This window comes from Aotus nancymaae, unplaced genomic scaffold, assembly GCF_030222135.1.
Source record: "Aotus nancymaae isolate 86718 unplaced genomic scaffold, 86718_ANA_hifiasm-v0.15.2.pri h1tg000003l, whole genome shotgun sequence".
Classification (NCBI taxonomy): Eukaryota; Metazoa; Chordata; class Mammalia; order Primates; family Aotidae; genus Aotus; species Aotus nancymaae.
Window position 1 is genome coordinate 267,563 of NW_026988414.1, and position 21,588 is coordinate 289,150.

General features: G+C 53.1%; 1 protein-coding gene across 1 annotated transcript in view; it reads left to right on the forward strand.

The window, feature by feature from the left end:
- Nucleotides 1-17,217, forward strand: part of MED27 (mediator complex subunit 27) — a 215,960-nt gene extending 198,743 nt beyond the window's left edge. The window contains exons 7-8 of the mRNA XM_012457934.2: nucleotides 14,124-14,201; nucleotides 16,636-17,217. Coding sequence (XP_012313357.1) covers nucleotides 14,124-14,201; nucleotides 16,636-16,770 — 213 coding nt within the window. The 3' untranslated portion in view covers nucleotides 16,771-17,217. The remainder of the gene's footprint in view (nucleotides 1-14,123; nucleotides 14,202-16,635) is intronic.
- Nucleotides 17,218-21,588: the final 4,371 nt, after the last annotated feature.

Sequence of the window (21,588 nt, forward strand, 5' to 3'; positions counted from 1 at the left end):
TTCTCCTCTTATGCCGCCCCAGCACCTTTCCTGCAGAAGGCTCCCTCAGCCCCTGCTGAGTGTGGGCATGGCCCAGGTGCTCACGTGGACCCAGTTTTATGGCTAGAATTGAACCAGGAAAGCCTGGCCCATCCTGTTGACTTTCTTAGGGCATCCTGCGTTGCCCTGGAAGTGGTCTGTGGCTTTCTGCCATTAGAGGAGTCACAGAGTAGTCATCTGTCATCTCTACAGCTTATTTCTTCCTGAAGGGTTGTGCGGGCCGCAGTGTACTCGGGTCAGAATCTGACAACTGCTTCTGGGAAGACTACTCACCTTCACATTCCCCAGGCCTCTATCCTCAGCCCAGCGGGCTGTAAGCTGCACGCACAGGCTGCCAGCATGGCAGGATGGCCCCCGCCCATCCGCTCTCTAAGCCCAGGCTGACCTCCCAGCACATTCCCCACAGCAGCCAACCCAGAGAGAGGCCACACAGCACAGTGGCTAAGAGCCATTCGCTGTGTCCTCGGGTCCCGGCTACCCCACTTATTTCCTGTGTGGAGTCACTTGCCTCAGTTTCCTCATCTGTAAAACAGAGGCAGCCGGGTGCATGGGTTACACCGGTAATCCCAGCACTCTGGGAGGCCAAGGCAGGCAGATCACTTGAGCCTAGGAGTTTGAGACCAGCCTGGGGAACGTGGCAAAATCCCATCTCCCCAAAAAATAAAAAATATTTTAAAATTAGCTGGCTGTAGTGGCATGTGCCTGTGGTCCCAGCTACTCAGGAGGCTGAGGTGGGAGGATGGTTCGGGCATGGGAGGTTAAGGCTGCAGTAAACCATGAGCCGTGACAGTACCTGCCCCACAGATTTGGTGTGAGGTTGAATTCATAGGTATGAAGTATAAGGTGAATTTCTAGTCCACACCTAGTCGACTTTTCTGGAGTGCCTGTCAATGGCGACACTCTTCTCCTGAGAAGCTTCTCCTCCCTCCATTCCCTGTGGCCAGGCTTCCTCCGGCACGCCTCTTCCTCAGTGATCACCCCTTCTGTCTGTACTTCCCATGTCTCCACAGTAGACATGGTGGCTCAGGGTACAGGAGTCAGACAGACCTGGGTTTGCATCTAGCTGTCGTGTGTAAAGTCAACCCAAGACCCAGTTGTCATGACAGACCCACCCACCCCCACCAAAGCATTGTCCGCCTTCCTGTTTCTTCAGGGTCACAAAAAGTGAGCTGCAGAGCCTAAGATACCACAGTTACAGCCATGCAGCAGCGCCCTGTGGGCGGCCCCGAAGTGCTGATGTAGGTAGCATCCTGAGTCTAGGACCTGGGTCGCTCCCTAGGGTCCTGGGAGAGCCAATGGCACAACCAGTGATCTCCGGAAGACACCAGAGATTGAGGTGTTGTGCCCCACCTTCCTGTTTCCCCCACTGAGCAGGGGTGGCTGGGGCACCCAGCGCCTTGGCAGTTGAGCTGCCTCTTGGCGGGTCTCCCTCCCAGCTCTGCAGTCTGCATTCTTCCCCGGTCATTGCCTCAAGTTTGATGGAGAAGTAGGTGGTATTGTCTGTGTTTTCCTGGGAGCCCAGATGTCTTTGGATGTTTCTCTGACTGCAAGGCTGTTCCTGCAGAAAATAATATCACACCAAGTGGGTGCAAAACAATTCAGGTGGTTTTGGGCTTGGACTTTCCTGGCAACCAGTGACAGAAACTGACGTTTTACCATCTGGAAAGCACTGAACTTTTTTTTCTTTTCATTAAATGAAAAGCCTTAATTCCTTAATCCTGAGAAATGTCAAAGACCCTGTCCGTCTCCTCACAGCCTTGCACGAGGCCTTCGGCAGAAGCGGAAGGCGGTCAGGACCCTGGACAGTTCCCTCACATCTACCCTGGGGCTTCCCTGTTGGCCCAGGCCCCACTCCTGGGCAGTGCCCACCTCTGCTTCTCCACCCCTTCCCTTCCCTCTCACTCTGCTCCCCTTTCCCCAGTGGCCAAAAATCAATAAGTACACCCCTGTCCACTTTATCTCTCGTTCATTCAGGCTCCTGCTAGGTGAGCCGCACCAGTGCTGTGCCTGGAGGCCCTGAGCTAGGCCCAGGGAGGATGGAGATATGGCAGGTGTGGCCTCAAGGAGAGCACAGCTTAGGGGTTGGGGGCATCTGGTCACAGGTCTGGCTAGTGCCCGGCCGGAGTGTGCAGAGGATGCTGCTGAGAGTACAGGCAAGGGACCTTTCCCCAGCCAGGGGGTGGGCTGGGATGGGGGAGACTCTGAGCTGAGAATCCTGGGGGGTGAGAAGGGCTTAGCCTGACAGGAGCATTCCAGGCAGAGGGGCCACTTGAGCACAGATGTGCAGCCAGGAAAATGTGTTGGGGCGGGAGGTGGATTCCTCCTGGAGCCGGAATTGCTGCCATATAAGGGGGGCGCTAAAGGGGAATGTGACTGAGACCCAGGTCCAAAAGGGCCTCATGTGCCCCACCAGGGTGTTCAGAAGGATCTCGTAGGTGGCTGTGGAGTGGCCAGCGGGAGCGCATCACCCCTAAAGGCCGTCTGCAGCCAGTCTGCACTCAAGGGTCCAGGGAGTTGGGGGCTTTCCTTTTAGGCGTCAGTGGCACCCTGACTGGGACTTTAAAGAGGATGAGTTTGGAACCCCCAAACCACACCTCATTTATAGAGGCCTGGTGTGTGCCAGAGATCTTCCTAAGGACATCCACGGCTCGTCCCTCTCAGACAAAGCTTGATCTCAAAAGTATCAGCAGGGATTTTGGGCAAGATGGAGCAGCGATGTCTGCCTTTACCTCTCCAGTTCCAGCTCCGGCAGCCTTGCCTCTGGTCTCATCCCAGAGCAGCAGGCCTGGCTCTGGTGAGCAGTTATAAGCCCTTCAGAGCCAATGCAAATGGCTCCTTCATCAAGCAGAGAGGAAATATTGATCCCATCCAAGTAATCCCGAGTCCCTGTAGGCTTCGATGCCTCCTCTCCAGGCTGCTAGGCCCGCTGAACCTGTGGCATACAAATCCGACGTACAGATTAGAGACGAGAGCTGCATAATAAAAAATAAATCCCCTGCTTCCGGTCTACTGTACTTTCATCGCCATTTGAGAACCTCGTCTCTGCGCACTCCCCGTCGCCCCCAACATCACTGTCAGGGCTGACTTCATAGCATTCCAGTTTTGAAATAATGATGGCTCCCCTTTTCATGGAATGAGTACTTCTGGGACTATTTTAAATATTCTTCATCAAACCAGCACACATCCTCAGAGCAACACTGCTGCCAGGGATGGCTGCCTCTTTAAACATTTAACACACTCGGTTCATGTCTTTGCCTGCAGGATCCACAGACTTCTCTCCTTCCAAGAGACTCCTACTGTCCCTCTCCTTACGGGTGGCTCTGTCCTTGTCAAAACTCTTAATGGAGACCCAAACTCTTGGGCTAATCTCCTTGTGTAACATTAAAATACATCTACACAATGAAAGTCCATTCTGATCTTGGCATCATGGGAACCGCCTGGGCACCTGCATGTAGCACACCTTTGGCTTTGCTGCCTGCTGCTGAGTGCTCCAGAGTCTGGCTGAGCAGCATGGAGGTTTCCCACACAGAGAACAGTGCCGTGCAGATGGTCTCCTCGGTTCCGAGCTGAATTCTCAAGCTCTTTCAGCCGGCCCAGAATCTGAGGCCCAGCTGAGGGTGCATCACATCAGGGCAACAGGTGGGTTCCTGGATTGGGGCAGAAACTTCAGGGCACAGCATTGCAAATGCTGTCAGGCGGTGACAGGGGCCTGCAAAATCACCCAGCCCCACCCCAGCCTCACGCTTCTCTACCGAGGACCAGCAGGAAAGAGGTCCCCCAGGCCATTCATCACTAACCTAGGGTCAAACCCCAGTCTTCTGATGGTTCACCTCTGTCTGCCTTTCTGTCACTTTCACCCAGGTCTAAGGGAATCTTCTTTTCATAGTATGTAGAAGCCAGGATTGGCTGGAGGGAAGCCGCAGTCTGGATCCCTACCAGGCTTCTCTTTTAAATAAGCAACTTCTAAACACTTGAGTACTTAACTTTTCCTATTTACTAATCTTGTGGGAAAATACTTTGAACAGTGAGAGGCACCCACTCTTCTAGCTTGGCCTCATGGGCTGTGTGCTGGCAGATAATGCCCTCAGTGGGTGCATTAGAAGAGCATCCCTTGTTCAAGCTCAGTGCTCCTGGGTGCTACTCAGCCACAGTCCTGCCCCCTGGTGGTGGGAAGCAAACAGTGGCCCAAAGCAGACCCTGCACCTGCACCCAGAATCATCTCAGGGAGCCTGTGAACCCCTGGGTCCTGGTCCCCAGCCTGGTTCACCATCGAGGAGCTGGAAGGCGATTCCCAGCAGTCAGCCTCCAGAGTCTGTTCCTTACCTGCATCCTGCGCCGCCAGCCTCCACTCTGGCCCGGAAGCATGCCCCCAGGGGCAGGATGATGATCAGGGCCTTTGGTCACTCGGGAGCCCCTGAAGACAATCCCTGGGTCACCGAGAAACACAAGGGCCCCTGTTTCAGAACCCCTGGCAGGAACTGTAAGTTTCCATTTAAATCAAATCAAACACCCCAAGTTGAAAGTATTCAGAAAATTCTGAGAAAAAAAAAGATAGGAATGAAGTACAAGTTTGGGCTGGGCGTGGTGGCTCCAGGTGGCTCACACCTGTAATCCCAGCACTGTGGGAAGTGGGAGGGTTGGGCTGGGCGTGGTGTCTCCAGGTGGCTCACACCTGTAATCCCAGCACTGTGGGAAGTGAGAGGGTTGGGCTGGGCGTGGTGGCTCACACCTGTAATCCCAGCACTGTGGGAAGCGGGAGGGTTGGGCTGGGCATGGTGGCTCACACCTGTAATCCCAGCACTGCAGGAGGTGGGAGGGTTGGGCTGGGCGTGGTGGCTCACACCTGTAATCCCAGCACTGTGGGAAGTGGGAGGGTTGGGCTGGGCGTGGTGGCTCACACCTGTAATCCCAGAACTGCAGGAGGTGGGAGGGTTGGGCTGGGCGTGGTGGCTCACACCTGTAATCCCAGCACTGCAGGAGGTGACAGGGTCATTTGAGCCCAGGAGTTCAAGACCAGCTTGGAAAAAACCTCGTCTTTGCTAACAATAGCAAAATTAGTCAGACGTGGTGGTGTATGTCTGTAGTCCCAGCTATTCGAGAGGCTGAGGCAGGAGGATCATTCGAGCCGAGGAGTTCGAGGTTGCAGTGAACTGTGGTCAGACCACCGCACTCCAGCCTGGGTGACAAGTACAAGGTCACCCCTGAAACAGAGGACAAGGGTCTTGCTGTGGATGACACTGTTGTTCTTGTCCAGGCTGGTGACTGGCATTGTCTTCATCTCAACTTTCCCCCTTCAAGGAGCCCAACAGACCCTTGCTTTTTCAAGAGGAAGCAGCTGAGGAACAATAGTGTATTAAGAGGGTTTCTCAATGAACGTGTGTGCATGCCCACGTGATCCAGCTGCCTTGTATTTGCCCAATTTCTCCTTCTTTGTCCACAGCAGGGAGACTCATTCAATCTGGAGGTCTTCTTGAGGGCCCACTGCTGTCTCTGTCAGACTGTTTGGAGGGTTGGGGCTGGCACATGGCAGGGAGCCAGACAGGTTGAAGCTTCTGGCTGGGCGGTGGAAGGAACATCAGTGACAGGAACTGGGGTGGAAGTGAGGAGATTTGGCATCCAGTCCCAGCTCCATCCTAAAAGTGCTGACGTCCAGTTCCTTCTGGGGAGGAGAGGGCCTGCAAATGGCACCTTTCTTCATTCCCCCGCAGCCTCTGTCCACCCCAAAAGGCCTGGAGTGGGGAGCCCATGAGACTTAGGACGTTGGGGTCAGGCACTCAAGCTGGGGTTCAGAAGGTCGGAACGTTCAGAAGGTCAGAACTTGCCCAAGCCAAGAAGGTGCTCTGCCACCTAGCAGCTTCTTGGCTTGGGCAAATCACTTCACCTCCCTGTGACTTAGCCCCTGACTTAGAAGTGGCAAACATGAGCATGCCTCTGTCATAAGGTCGTCGTGGGAATTCAGTGGGCCAAAACTGCAACGGGACACATTTGGCGGGGGCTGCCATGTGTCAGACACTTTGCTGTTTGTCAGTGCACTGTCCCTGCATTGGCCCATTTAATGCTCACCCAAGGTCACACAGCGCACAAGGGCCAGATCCAGAGGCTGGGTTCCTGTCAGGGGAGCCACACACCCTGGGCTGTGCGGTGTAGACCAGCTCTTGCACTGGGTTAGTGCTCAGTAAATGGCGATGTGGACCGTTGCTATAATTGCAGGCAGTGCCACTTTGGGTTTAGCTAAAATAACTCCTGATCTCCGAAGCACCCTCCAGCTCTGATTGTAGGACTGGGGCTGTCAGGAGCTCCTTGCACACAATATGGCAGAGGAGCTTTGGGAAACTGTTTTGACTGGCATCTCCTTTTCCAGCGGCTTGACTGGCAGCTGCTTCAAGGTCTCTTGAAAGAGTCCCTACTCCCTCCCTGAGCTCCATTCTCTCCTGGGTTTGAATATGCTGAGAGAGGGCAGGGGAAAACTGAAAATAACATTGATCAAATAGACTGGATCTGTTGGCAATGGAGATGTCACCCTTCTCAAAGTCAATCACTGCAGGTCACCATTGAGACGGGGACACACCCCGAATGGGGCATCTGCGGCTTCTCTGCCTTGCGGTGAGCTGCACACCTCCCAGTGCAGCCCCTCTCCTGCATCGCCCTCTGCCCTCTTTTTGAGGCCCGTCTCCCCGTGCCCACATTCCTCCTGCTTCAAGGGCCAGTCTCACTGGCTTACTGTTACTCTCCTGCCTTCTCCTCCCTCCCTTTCCTTGGGCTTGCATCCCTTTGATCTTTTTACAAGCCTTTTTTCAAACCCATACTCACTGGTGGGGTGAATCGCCTCCCTCTCCTTGGGAGCATTAGTGCCCTTCCTGGCCTCCTCCGAGAGGGAGGGCGGCTTTTATCTCCCAGCGGAATCTCATTAGCTTTGCCGCACAATGGGACCGAAACTCCGCTGCCACAGAGTCGATTTAAATTAGTTAATAGCAGATTTGTTTTGCCCCAGGCCTGTTTTTTCCACATCTTGGATGCTAAGCAAAAAAACAACTTTGTTGTTGAAAAATGTAAAACAAAAAAATATTGAAGGTGGAATGCTTTGACAAGAAGGAAGATCATTGGAGGTGAAGTTCTCCTCTGTTCTACGGCTACGTCCACCTGGTGCCTGGAGGTTCAGCCACGGGAATTCGAAAACCAGCAGTGGAGGAGTTGGGAGGCCAGGAGGGAAAACACAGCGAGTTAGTCAGCTTTGCTTCCTTCCATTAAAAATATTTCTGTAATTGGTGGTGGGAAATTGAAGAAATCAAATGATTGCATCAGCACTGAAAAAAGCTGCCACCACTTGGCAATGGAAGAGAATACTTTATACTGGACCTTTTGAAAAAGAGGCTGCGTTTGGCCAGATTGCCGACCAGCAATGGAAAAACTAATTAGGTGCCTTGCCTGTGAGCCAGACGCCCAGCAGAGCTGTGGCTCGTGGCTCCTGCCACATCTGAAGAGGATACTTTCTAGTTAATTCAGTTTGTGCCACCCTCGAGCAGCCTATGCTACAGCAGGCACATTTGTGAATCTCCTAACCTGTGCCTGGCATCGGGACTCCAGCTTCCCAAAGACTTCTCCACCCTGGGAGATGCTGCGCAGGTGCTGGCCACGGCCCTGGGCCTGCACCTTTATCTGCAAACCGGGAGAGCCGGGGATGGGAGTCAGTGGGCAGGAAGTGGGCAGAGGCCTGTGCCTCCCAGTGTCTGGGCTCCCACACTGCTGCCCTCACCCGCTATGTACATCTTCCCAACTTCTGTACCTCCTCGTTCCTCCTCTATCAGACGTAAATAAGAATAGTCGGCCAGGCACAGTGGCTGACTCCTGTAATCCCAGCACTTCGTCAGGCCGAGGCAGGAGGAGCCAGGAGTTGGAGACCAGCCTGGACAATATAGTAAGACCCTGATTCTACAAAAATAAAAAATTAGCTGGGCGTGGTGGCGTGAGCCTGTAGTCCCAGCTACTCAGGAGGCTGAGGCGGGAGGATTGCTTGAGCCCAGGAGGTCAAGGCTGCACTGAACTAAGATCACGCCACTGCCCTCCAGCTTAGGCACCAGAGCAACACCCTGTCTCAAAAGAAAAAAAAAGCATCTATCTCCAAGTTACTGTGGGAATTAAAAGAGAGGGGCACATGAGCTCTTATTAATAATAGCAATTAGAAGTTATAAAATATCCAGTGGTTCTTTTAAAAAAGCACTTTTCAGAAATAAAGGGAAAACCCCCCACTCTACAAGCACCTGTTGTAAAATCTTCCCCCCCAGCACCCCACAGTGCCCATTATGAAACCCAGGTGGTGCCATTCATTTTGATTCATGAGAAGACAGATTGTCCTTGTGATCTGTATTCCTTGGCTTCATGGCCCAGAATCAAATGCCCAGCCCTCTGGGGCCGTTCTCCAGTAGCGCCTGGAATATGCTCCAGCCTTGCCACTCAAAGCCCTGTACCTAACCAGCAGTGTGGGCACCTCTGGGAGTCAGCTGGCAATGCAGCCCCTCCGCCTCTCCCATCCCCGAGCTCCCAGATGGGAATCTGACAGTATCCCGGGTGATTGTGTGCTCACTGGCATCACCTTCTCGTGCATTTAGCATCCCTAGGAATAGCCTGGAGCAGCTGGCTTAGTGTCTGGGCCCCACCCTGGAGATTCCAATGCTGTGTCTAGAGAGGAGCCCAAGAAGGCAGATTTCTTTTCTTTTTTCTTTTCTTTTTTTTTTTTTTGAGACAGAGTTTCCCTTTTTTTTGCCCAGGATGGAGTGCAATGGTGCAATCTCAGCTCACCTCAACCTCCGCCTCCCAGGTTCAAGTGATTCTCCTGCCTCAGCTTCCAGAGTAGCTATGACTACAGGCATGTGCCACCACCCCTGGCTAATTTTGTATTTTTAGTAGAGACAAGGTTTCTCCATGTTGGTCAAAACTCCCGACCTCAGGTAATCCAGCCACCTCAGCCTCCCAAAGTGCTGGGATTACAGGCATAAGCCACCACTCCCGGCCGAGAAGGCAGATTTCTAACACACCCCTAGAGGGTGGCAGCAGCACTCTCAAGGGGAGAGCTCCTTGGCCGCAGCTTGAACTCACTGTGCCAGCGCTGTAACGGGCTTGGGAGACATGGCCAGCGCTGTAACGGGCTTGGGAGACATGGCCGGCGCTGTAACGGGCTTGGGAGACATGGCCGGCGCTGTAACGGGCTTGGGAGACATGGCCGGCGCTGTAACGGGCTTGGGAGACATGGCCGGCGCTGTAACGGGCTTGGGAGACATGGCCGGCGCTGTAACGGGCTTGGGAGACATGGCCGGCGCTGTAACGGGCTTGGGAGACATGGCCAGCGCTGTGGCCCATTTTTCTGGATGTGCAGTGAATATCCAAGAAAGGCAGATTGGTCTGGAGAGAGCAGAAGAATGCCACAGTGACAAACCTCCTATAGTTCCACCCGACTCAAGCCCATTTCCTCCTCACGTTACATGTCCATCCTGAGTTGTGACAGGTCTGTGTCACTCAAGGACCCAGGCAAAACAGGACTCCACCCTCTGGTGACTCCACCGTCTTAGTGTGTGGCTTTCAAGGTCACAGGGGAAGAGAGCGAGTCTGGAGAATCCACACTTGCCCTTCACAGCGTCCAAGGGAAGCAGCACACATCATCCACTTCCTAATGCGGCAGCCAGAACCATCCATGGCATCCAACATAACTAACTATGAAGCCGGAAAGTCTTCCAGTGCACCCAGGAAGCAGAGGAGAAGCAGACAAGTGGCCATTGGTGGCTTCTACCGCAGAGGACAAGTCCAAGACGCCCCAGCACCTTAGAGGTAGATCAGAGCCCGTGTCCTCAGCTCCTGTCCCCCAGTCCCCACCCCTTCCAGGCCCCTGGCTCCACCCACCTCATCTGAGCCACTCTCCCCACAGAGAGTCAGAGTAGGGGTCCTTCTCTCCATCTGCACACATACTGAGAACCTCCGTGTCAGGCACTAGACGGACATGGGCTCAAGGTACGGAAACTGACACTAAACAAACATGGCAGAAAATACTGAGTTCAGGTGTGAGGAGTGAGATGGGGAAGAGAGCCAGGCAAGGACACAAGCCCGTCGAGGAGTCTGGGGGGCTTCCCTCAACACGAGAAGGAGGGAAGGGAAAAGGAGAGGTCCATGCCAAAGGAAGGACTCAGGGAACTGAGGCACCCAGGGAGAGGAGGCGGAAACCGGGCACTGCAGGGCTTCACACGTCCATTCACCGTTCGAGCTCCATCCTGAGTGCAGGGAAAGCTGTAAGGGGGTTTTAAGTGGGGGAGTGACACAGCTGGGTGTCTACGTGAGTGATGGCGGTCACTCCCGCTTTCTGATCAGCACTCACTTCTGCACGCCTTCATCCTCACAGTCATCCCCTGTGGTGGGCGCTCTGTCATTGCCCCCACTTTCCAGATGGGAACACGGCAACTAATAAAGGTGAAGTCCCTGGCCAAGCCTGCACTGCTGGAGGGATGAGCGCACACTCTCTCCCCCTCTGCTGCTGAGTGTTCCCTCTGAGCCGTGTTGAGGCAGGCAAGGTGGGAGGAAGTAGAAGGATTTGAGAAAAATAACGGAACCACGAGGCTGCTTGAGTACGAGGCAGGGGGAAGGCAGATGACAGGGCGGGGCCCAGGTTTCTGGCTCGGGCCTCTGGGAGAACGACCATTTAGCAAAAACCCTGGAGAAGGAGCAGTTCTGGAAGATCACTTGAGATGTTCCTGTAATTTGCACAATGCCTTGGCTGGAGATAGCACCTTGCAGTTATCAAAACTAGGTTTGTCTCAGAATACTTGGAGAACTCAAGTTCAGCCAGAGGAGGCCAAGTCCAGAGGTCAGCTAAGGAAGGGAAGAGATGGGCACAGATCTGTCAGGCCAGGGAAGATGAGCCCAAATAAAGATCAGGAAGCCCGTCCAGGTACCCAGGGAGCAGCAGGGCTGGGGAGGGTTTGGGGCATCTTGGGGGCACAGGGTCTTGTTGGTTTGGTTAGAGGCTGTAAACTCCAAAGGCCACAGGAGCCAGGCAGGTCCCCTGATGAGTGGAGCAGGCTGGATCTGAGACCCTGGGGTGCTCGGGCAAACTGCACGTGTCACCGCCCCTCAGCTGCTGCAGCTGGTGGCCACACATGGCTGTGCCAGGGTCACAGTCACAGAGATGAGAAGAAGCTGGTCCCGTTTAATCTTCACAGTAGCCTGTGAGACGGTCCCCATTCCTCTGATGCTTCTAGAGGAGCTGGGCGCCACAGGTGAAGTTTCCCGAATTTTAAGTGTTGGTCATTTGTGTTTAAAAATGTGAAAACGAAAGAAACAAAAGTGCAGCCAGACAAAGGCCCTCTGCCTGCACGTGGCTGCTGAAAGGCTGAAGTGGATGTAGGTGGCCTCACCCCAGGGGCCTCCCAGGGACGGATGTTTCCATCAAGGGAAGGTGTCACACCCGGAGCTACAGAACGGCAGGGCCAGAGCAAACAAAGCCAGCCCTGCCGCCCGGGCCGTTCCAACAGGGGCTTCACTGGAGACATTTTAAAAATAAATGGTGGGTCAGGAGAAAGAATTCTCCACAAACTCTGTTTCTTCTGTAATGGCAAGTATAATTGCAAAGAACCTCTTGTCGGCCCATAAAATGGCACTTTCACAGGCTTTCTTAGCAAGGGAGCTAGACGGGCAAGAACCAAGCGTTCAAGTTCAGGGACCGTTTGAGCCCAGTTTGCTTTGCTGCGTTTCATAGCCGTTAATTTCTCTCCACCAATTACCACCAGTCATTTTGCAAAGTTATCATTACTACTGTTTAAAAAAAAAAAAAAGCACTGCTCATTTTAGAAAGCTGTCTGTCAAAAATGCTTAAAATAAAAGCAGTCTTGGCACTCGAAGGAAGAAGTACCATTTATCCTGAAAGCCACTTGGATGAGAATTTATAAGCCATGTTGGCTACATGAACTGTTGATGTGTTTGCAAGAAAGTGCAGGTGTTTATGGTACACGGCCCGCGGTGAGTGGGCGTTTTTAAGTTTACTTCTTTATTCAACAACTATGTATTTAGCACCTGCTGTATGCAAGGGTGATATCCTAGGCCTTGGGGATGCAGCACAAATCAGGCGGACATGATCCCTGCCCCAAGGAGCTGTTGATCTGTCTGGTGGTTCAGCAGCCATCAGGCAGGCCATGAAAGTCCAGTGGGAAACAGGCAAGTCCAGGGCCCAGGCAGAGGAGAACAGGCAGGCGGGGCTGGTGGCATTGCCGGAGAGTGAGTGCTTCCCACACCTGGCCTCGCTCGGTCCTCTCACCAGCCTTTCTCAGTATGTAGTACAATCTCTATTTTATGGAGCAGGAAACTGAGGCTTAGAGAGGCTCCATAAGAGGCCAGGGAGCCAGGCCCCGGCTTGCCTGTCTGCAGAGTCCGTGTCCTTACGCTTTTTTGTGGGGCAGCCTCTCCAGCTGCGGTTGTGGACACACAGCTGGACTGATTCCAGGTCATCTGCAGCTCACTGTGCGGGGCCCGGACCCCACTTCTGGTCTCCACCTGCCCGGCGTGCTCCACCGCTGCCTGGGTTCATCAGCGTACACGGTGTTGCGGGGGGCTAGAAGATGGACACGTCTGCACAAATTAGACCTGTGTTCATTCTTGTTCTCAAAGCTTAGGACTTTCTCTGGAGTTTTTTGGGTTTTATTCTTTAGATGTGGTTTTTCATTTTGTTTTGTTTGAAACAGGGTCTCTGTCGCCCAGGCTGGAGTACAGTGGCACACTCACTTTTCACTGTAGCCTCGACTTTCCAGGCTCAGATGATCCTCCCACCTCAGTCTCCTGAGAAGCTGGGACTATAGCTGTGTGGCACCACAGCCAGCTAATTTTTTGTATTTTTTATAGAGGTGGGGTCTTACTCTGTTGCCCAGGCTGGTCTTGAATTCCTGGGCTCAAATGATCCACCCGCCTCAGCCTCCCAAAGGTCTGGGATTACAGGCATGAGGCACTGCACTGGTCTGTTTTGTTTTTAATGATGACATGTGCGATGTCAAGAATCCCTAATGAGGACAATCATGTAAACCATTACTTTGAACATGACTATCAAATTAGTATAATCTACTCATTTGCTGATTGATGGCAGGCATTAGCAATTCACGGCGTCATCCAGCTTCAGAACCACCAGGGCTCTCCGGCCAGCCTCTTTGCTTCTCTGAAGGAGCATGGAGACGCAGGGAGGATAAGTAGCTGAATCAAGGTTGGAGAAGGGTGGGGGTCGGAGCTTAAACCCTGTGCTCCATCCATCTGGTCACCTGATGCCTTCACTGGATCTCAAGCGGCCTTTCCCTTGGCCCTCGCTGATAAATCTCTCCTGAGGAGTCAGGAGACAACAGGCACAGACCCCTAGGGTGCTGACCACAGGCCACAGCCTTCAGAGAGCTGGTGAGGGGGCCACACCAGATGCGAGGGGCTCCTCCGAAGGGCTATCCTGGCAACTGTGAGACCCAAGGGAACAACCTCAGAAATGGCCAGGCTCTCCACCATAAAGCCTGGGCGGCTACAAATGGTGACAGAATGAGAATTCAAGGAAATGAAAGAGACCAATTGCCCTGTCGGGAAAACCTTTCCGGGAGGAAGAGGAAGTGTGCACTCGGGAAAACCTTTCCGGGAGGAAGAGGAAGTGTGTGCTCAGGAAAACCCTTCCGGGAGGAAGAGGAAGTGTGCACGCCGGGCAGAAGTGCTTCTTGGCGCATGTGCTGCATGTGCCATGTCTCGCTGTGCAGGGAGGCTTGGGATCCCCTCGGGGATCGGCTCCCACTGGCCTCTGGCCACTCCCTCTCCCAGTGCTCCAGCCTGGCCAGGTGTTCAGCTGCTGGAATCGTCCATACCCCTCCTGCCTTCAGGCCTGCTTCCTTTCTGCCAACAGCATGCCTCTTCTCCCACTCTGGGTCCGCAACTCTGCTAACTCATTTTTCTACTGAGATTTTATTTTAGATGCCCTTTTGTCCACGAGATGCTCGGATCTGTTTTCAAACAGAAGGCGTGCATTTGTCCTGCTTGTTTTCTCTCTGCCAGCTCGGAGTGGCTGCTAACTCATCATTGTCCTTCCCTCTCAGGTGACAGACCACGCCACCACTGCCCTGCTCCACTACCAGCTGCCCCAGATGCCGGATGTCGTGGTCAGATCCTTCATGGTAAGTGGCTTCAAGAGTCAGGTCTCTTGTTGAAACCTTGGCTCTCTTCAAGTGAGAGCAGGCAGCGTGAAGGGAGCTGTTGCCTCTTAAGACTTTGAGGCCTCCCGGTGAGAGATGGGGCTGCCAGTTTAAAACTGCTACTTTCTTTAAACTGGGAAGGCCCTGGGAGAAACCACTTCCAGCTTCATTCACTGGTGCTTTCTTTCTTTGCTGGAAAAGTGGTGGTTTCAGAAATGATCTTCCAAAATAGTTCCCAGCATTGACTGAGTCCACAGATACTTCACTGAGCTCCTAATCTGGGCTAGGCCCTGTGGTTGGTGCAGAGCATGTAGCAATGAGTTAACGAACCATGCAGCTCCCCAAGACATTTACTCCGTAGATTTTAAGAGCTGGAGCTCGAGATGGGAGCAGCCCCAGAGCAGCCATGCCCGCGGTGTGCTGGGGCCAGGTCCTGCCACTTCCCGTTCAGGATCTTGCTGGCAGTTCTTCACCCACTGCTAGTTTGAAATCAAACTTGGTGGGAGTGTTTACACCACGGAAATGAGCAAACGCTGCAAGTCAGGACTTTCCCTGCCCCCGGGGCCAGTTTATCAGCGTTTATCACACGGCCACCAGTTGGCCTGAGTAGGGCTAACACCATGTCTCCCGTGTCCTTGACAGACGTAGCCAGCTGTTTTACCATCAGGCTCACACGGCTGCATGCTCTCATGCCAGCAGGCCCCATCAGCCACTGCAGCTGGGACTCCCTGTTTCCTTCATACTAGAAAGTCTGCCAGTTAGAGAACTCACTCCAAAGACTTACCTGTTAGCAAGGCCAATCAGTGTTGACAGCTGAATGGGGTATGGCTCATACCCCACATGGGCACCGACCATCATGTGATCCCCATCATCCGATCACATGGGCACCGACCATCACACTGCTCAGAGAGCCTGTCATTCCTTCCTCGGAAGACACATCCCTGGTGCATTGATTGGCTCCATGGTGGTGGCGCGTTGGGCACAGCACAGCCAGGTGCTCAGAGCTCCCCACGAGTGGTCCTTCTGTGTGTCCAGGGAACGATTCCCCTGGCCACCTTCAGCAAGATCTCCAATTTCCGATACACACAAAGACTTGCTTTTGAACCTGTCACGTTGTAGTGCCCACTTTCCATTTGGTAACTGACTTTGGGATTTAGGGAAGATTTGAATCCCGGTGACTCCACTCTGGAGGCTGAAGCAGGAGGATCGCTTGAGCCTAGGAGTTCGAGGTTACAGCGAGCTATGTTTGATTGCACGACTGCACTCCAGCCTGGGTGTCAGAGCGAGATCTGATCTCTTTTTTAAAAAAAAAAAAAGAACCCTTACATCTGTCACAGCACCCAGCACTGTGCTCAGCCCACACCAGCTAATTAATAAGTATCTATTGATTGATTTATTTGAGGCATAGTCATGAGTACTATCTGTGGCAGAGACAGAACTTCTTCCACTTAGGGAAGAATAAATAGTTTAACTAAATGACCTCTTGACTTCGTATTTATTGCCAAAACCCCCAAACACCTGGCCTTTGGAAATGGGGCTGGAATTGATGGGCCATACCCTGTCACCATGAAGGCAGCTGTGGTGAAGATGGAAGGATTTGTATTAATAAGCTCGGCCGACCTCTTCAAATAACAATTTTCTCTTATCGACATAATTCAGGAGGACATTGAATGACGAGATTCACGTGCCCCTTCCACAGCGAGAACTTGCTTGCCTGCTGCTGCGGGGTTTGGGTATTTTTTCTTTGGTAGTGAATCTCCTTGAGTTTGAGAATTGAGTTACGGGAGGCTCATCCTTATGTATGACGCCCAGGAAAGCTCTGCACTCTGAACCACTCAAGTGTGGATTTGCTGTTGATGATGTTATTTGGTGGCACCAGGGCTGTCCCCACCCGTCCCCCCGGTGTGTTAGGTCACACTATGACAGTGAGCGACGACCTTTGAAATCACATTAGCTGGAAGGCATGTTGACCTCAGTGGAGAACTCTGCAATTGTCATCGGTTCCAGGGCTTCCTTAGCTCACGTCCACAGCCGCCTCTCAGTGGTGGGCAAGGAGAAGGGATGGATACTGACGTTCAGAAGACCCGGGACCTAGACAGCGAAAGTAGGGTGCTGGTCCCCAGACCAAGGCTGCTCGGTGGTTCACGGGGACTCCCGGGAGCCCTTCCTGCTTTTGAGAGTAGGGGTTTCTATTTTTAAAACTCCCTCAGTTGGGAGGGGCAAGCCAGCCTCACAAGTGAACATCAGCAGTCAGGTGACCTTGTGGGTTCTGCCTGCTGCTCTCTGTGAAGTCACGGGGCATCTTCTGGGGCCACGGCCAGCTTCGGCTGTCTGGGTCATTAGGCTTGATTGGAAGGAGGACTGTGGGAGCACCCGTATCCCATCCTGTCACTTCTCTCCTCGTTTCTCTTTTTAGACCTGGTTAAGGAGTTACATAAAGCTGTTCCAGGCCCCGTGCCAGCGCTGCGGGAAGTTTCTGCAGGACGGCCTTCCCCCGACATGGAGGGATTTCCGAACCCTTGAAGCCTTCCACGACACCTGCCGGCAGTAGCCCCCACCCTGGCCGCAGCCTCGGACCCCACCCGGCACCTCCCCAGACACGCAGGGAGCCCACAGAAGGCTCAGCCGGTTCCTCACCGCCCAGATCAGTACAGCCGCTCCTCCCTTCCATGAAACAGCGGCAGGAGTGCTGAGGCTGAACCTCCTGAAGAGCAGACCCCTCTCTGTGACTGATGGGACTAATTATTCCCGCTAGCCAATGGACTGGAGGCCAGGAAGATGTTTATAGAACCTGGTAGAAGGAAGCTGAGCATCATGCGCCTCGTTCGTGTGTGCGGGCAGTGCTGGTGAGTTGACCTCCCGGGCGATGCCTGTCTGTCATTTCGTGACTGTTACTGGAACCAGCCCTTGTGTTCATAGGTATTGTCATGCACAGTTGTTTTGTGGCTTTTGGGGTTTGGTAACTTATTTTTGTAAGCAATAAACCTTTTGTACCATGAACAAGGCTTTGTCTCCTCTTTCTTATAGCACCTTGTAAGAACGAACACATTCAGTTCATGAACGCATAACGGGCCTGGGCCCTTTGAAGAAACAGAAACCAGCACGTCCCACGTTTACAGGGTGGTTCTTCTGGAGCTCGTCCTGCCCTGCGTCCTGCTCTCAGGGGAGAGGGCAGCGCTGGCAGATCCTCCATTTCAGAGATGTTGTGATGGCTTGAAAGATGGATGATTCTTTTTGAGAAAAAGATCACACAGAAGTTTCTTTTTACTAAACCAGTCACGTGCACACCCCAGAGGAAAAGGAACCCGCCCGGGTTAGCCGGCCAGACACGTGCGAGCAGGACCCAAAGGGGCATTGGCTTGTTCGCCCCAGGTTTTGCCCTAAATATTACTGTGATTCGGTCCCAGCCCCATCTCCCGAGTTTGTTCAGTGCCTCAGCACCAACCTTTAAAGCCATAACCTGTTTCTGTTAAGATCGTTAAATTGGTAAAGGGCTTGAGGAGGGTGGGGGCATCGCCCAGAGCGCGCCTGGCTGGCCCACACTAGAACAGTGTTCTTTTTGCCGTGAACAAAGCGTCAAGAGAGACGATGCCTTCTGAGATGTCCAAAAGAACCAGTGGGTCCTCCCTGGCTTCTGGTACCACCCAGCCTTTCCCCCACCCCTGGCTGAAAAGAGCCAGAGAATGAAGAGGGTTTAGTGCTGAGGGCTCCAGGACAGTGCCTGCCCATGCGGAGTCCTTCCACCCGCAGCACTGCCACTGTGGGGGCTCATCAGAAATGATCCTCAGGTGGGCGTGGTAGCTCACACCTGTAATGCCAGTACTTTGGAAGGCCAAGATAGGTGGATTGCTTGAGCCCAGAGTTCCAGACCAGCCTGGGCCACATGGTAAAGTCCGATCTCTACAAAAAAAAAGCCAAAAAAAAAAAAAATAGCTAGCCATGGCTACGTGTGACTGTAGACCCAGCTACTCCGGAGGCTGAGGTGGGAGGATCACTTGAGCATGGGAGGCCAAGGCTACACCTCTGCACTCCAGCCTGGGAAACAGAGCAAGACCCCTCTCAAGAAAAAAGAATTACACATGCTTTGGGGTGGGGTCCAGCAGCCCGATCTTGAGCAGCCTCCAGGTGACCGCCACATGTGCTAGCGCCTGAGGCCTCTGCCCAGAAGAAATGGCCATGCTTTTGATGCCCCACTCGGGGAAGTGGTAGAGGCACACAGGGTAGGGCAGGACATTTCCATACCAGGGGTGGCTGTAGATTAAATGCCATACCTAGTTTGTTACGTTCCAGATTCTGTAAGGTTCTGTAACACAGAGGTCCAAAAATACGGCGGCTAAAAGACAGCAGACACATTTCTCCTCCACTCAAGAGCTCTACCAGGGAAGGGACATATCATGACAAACCACTAATAAAGAAAAACATGCTGCCAGTGAAACCCCTGTCTTAATGACGATCCTGTGTGACACGTGAATCCGTCACAGCAGCCTTTCATTGCTCTGAAATTTCCTTCTTCTATTCCAAGGGGGTGGTCATGTTTCCTGCCTTAAGTCTTACTGTTTAGCCTGTGGTAGGCGATCCTATTACCGGACTTCCCGTAACTGACAGGCACGCAGCTTCATTGACTTGCCTGCCCTCCTATCTTTGATCTTGGAAGACACTTGTTAGTTTGTTGCATTGCAAGAAAACATGGAATTGAGGATATCGGGTACATAATAACATTTTGTCTCAGTGCTACGCATCTTTCCAGAGACATTTAAACGGCAAGTAAGCTGACCCAGCGAGGTACAAACAATGTGCATAGCTCATCCGAAGTGACGACAGTATGACCAGCTGTGACCAAGTTGGAGCATGTGCAGATAATGACACGCACGTCGTGACTGCCAGCTGGCAGACAGCACATGCCGGAGACATTCGAATGTGGAAAAGCATCTGTTTGAGGATTGACGGATTTGTGGTCCTGGTAAATCTCATCGTGAGAAAGTGATCTGGGTTTTTAACCGTTTGAATCCTCCCAGTTGCAGCAAGTCTGAGCATGTCCCCATTGGCACTAAAGGTGGCTCCAATTCCCGCCAGTCCCTGTTTTCAAAAGAGAGCAGCCTCCTCGAGCTCCCAGCCTCAGGCAGGCCCTGCTTCTACCTGGAACTAAATGGCGCTGGTTTTGTCTTCTCTGTGTCTTCTTCAGAGAAACCTTCTATTTACGGCAAATGATGCTGGTTTCCCCTTTACAGGAGTGATACAAAGTGTCCATTTAAAATACATTTATTTAGGTGAAAAAGTGTGACTATTAAATAAATAACAGCATCAGAAGAGCGTGGCTGTGATGGTGTGAAGGATGTGGGGAGGTGGCGGGGGGGCGGGCACACTGCCCAGGCCTGCGCCCCAGTCCTCTGCCACCGGTGGCAGGAGCCTAGAGAAGTCCCTTCATCTGAGAACCCCGTGCCCTCATCCGTGAGATGCAAGGCTGGTGATCCAGTGATGGTGGAGGGGCTGGGGGCTTGGAGACGGAGCAGATCGGTCATAGGGAGGCTGGACAGTGGGGATGCACCTGCTGCCCGCTCTTCTGTTTTCCCGCTTTTTAACAGTCCGTAATTAAGGGACTGTTGAGACCGTAAGAGGGAGGTTGAGGCCAAGCACAGTGGCTCACTCACGCCTGTAATCCCAGCACTTTGGGAAGCCAAGGTGGGTGAATCACTTAAGGTCTGGAGTTAAGGCCAGACTGACCAACATGGTGAGACCCTGGCTGTACTAAAAATACAAAAAAAAAAAAAAAATTAGCCGGGCGTGGTGGCACATGCCTTGTAGTCCCAGCGATTCAGGAGGCTGAAGCAGGAGAATTGCTTGAACTGGGGAGGCGGAGGTTGCCGTGAGCCAAGATCGCGCCACTGCACTCCAGCCTGAGTGATAGAGTGAGTGAGATCTCATCCCCACCACCCTCTAAAAGAAATGGGACGTTGGGGGAGAACAAGAGCCTGAGCAGCTAGCCTTTAAGGCCTTCCCATCTCTGACATTCTCATCCCTCAGTCAAGGCTGAACAGGAGTATATTTGAGATCCAGAAAGGGGAGAGGGACTGGAAGGGTGATGGGTTCATTTCCCAAACCCTCAAAGGCTGGGTACTCCAGGAGATGAACGTGAGGGAGGCCGGCTTTGTGTGTCTCCCTCTGAAATAGAATCCACTGCCCTGAAGTTGACACAAATAGAGACCAAGGTGGGTTGGGGTCAGTTCCAAGATGGCGGACCGCAAGGGAAGCCAGAGACACTGCTGCTGTGAGGATGGCCGCCAGGCCTCAGAGCCATCCTTTGGTGCCTGTCCCTGAAAGGAAGGTGGCCAGCAATGGGTGCTGGGTCCCCATGAACTAGACTGTTCAAGGGTGGGCCAGGCACAGTAGCTTACACCTATAACCCCAGCACTCTGGGAGGCTGAGGCAGGAGAATGGCTTGAGTCCAGGAGTTCAGAACCAGCCTGGGCAACATAGCAAGACCCCATCTCTACAAAAGAATTTTTTTTTAATTAGAAATAGACTGTCCAAGAGTGACCTCTAGGCCCGACCTACACGGTATTTTATGTGACTTAGTTAGGACTCCCACAGCACAGCACCTGTGCTTGCCAGGTGCACTGTATTGTTGTCTAATTTAATCCCGGGGGCAGGGGGTGTGTGGCGTTTTCCCTGTTTTATAGATGAGGAGCCAAGCAGAGGGGCTCAAGCACATGGAGGGGCTGGCTGCCAGGCTGGCCGAGGCCAAGCTCTGTGGCTCCTCAGCAGCAAGGGACTGGCCCTGCTGTCCCCAAGCATGCTGCATCGCGTATGGCCTGAGCCAGAGCCCACAGCCAGAACTTGACCCCTCTGTCTTGCCAATGCTTCCCGTGGCCACAAGAGGCCGGGACGCCATTACCCGACGCTGTCTGCTGACTGGGTTATGGTGAATCCCCCTGGTGCCCAGCAGGAGCTGACAGAATGGAGCGAGGAGGTCTATGAAAGGTGGTCCAGATTTTTTTTTTTTTTCTGAACTAAATTGGGAATTGGCCTTTTGGTACAGAGTGATGTTTTTCCACTTCACACCACTGACTGCATGAAAGGCTGATCTTTCCGTGTTAATGTGCAAACTCACCATTGCATTTAGGGTGTCAGAGTGTGGGCCTGCTGCTAAATCGAGAGCCTTTTAAGGGCACTGGAGTTGGGAGAGGCAGGGACGACACCAGGATTCTCACAAGATCTGGAGCCCCTGCAAACCTGACGGGAGGCACTGTTCGGCCATCAGGTCTGTGGGTAGAAGGCAGAAAGGGATGAGGCACCCTTCTCGTCCGTGCCCCCAGCCTCCACATCTCCAGCACGTGGAAGATGATGGGGAGCCTCACGGTTCTGGGCTGAC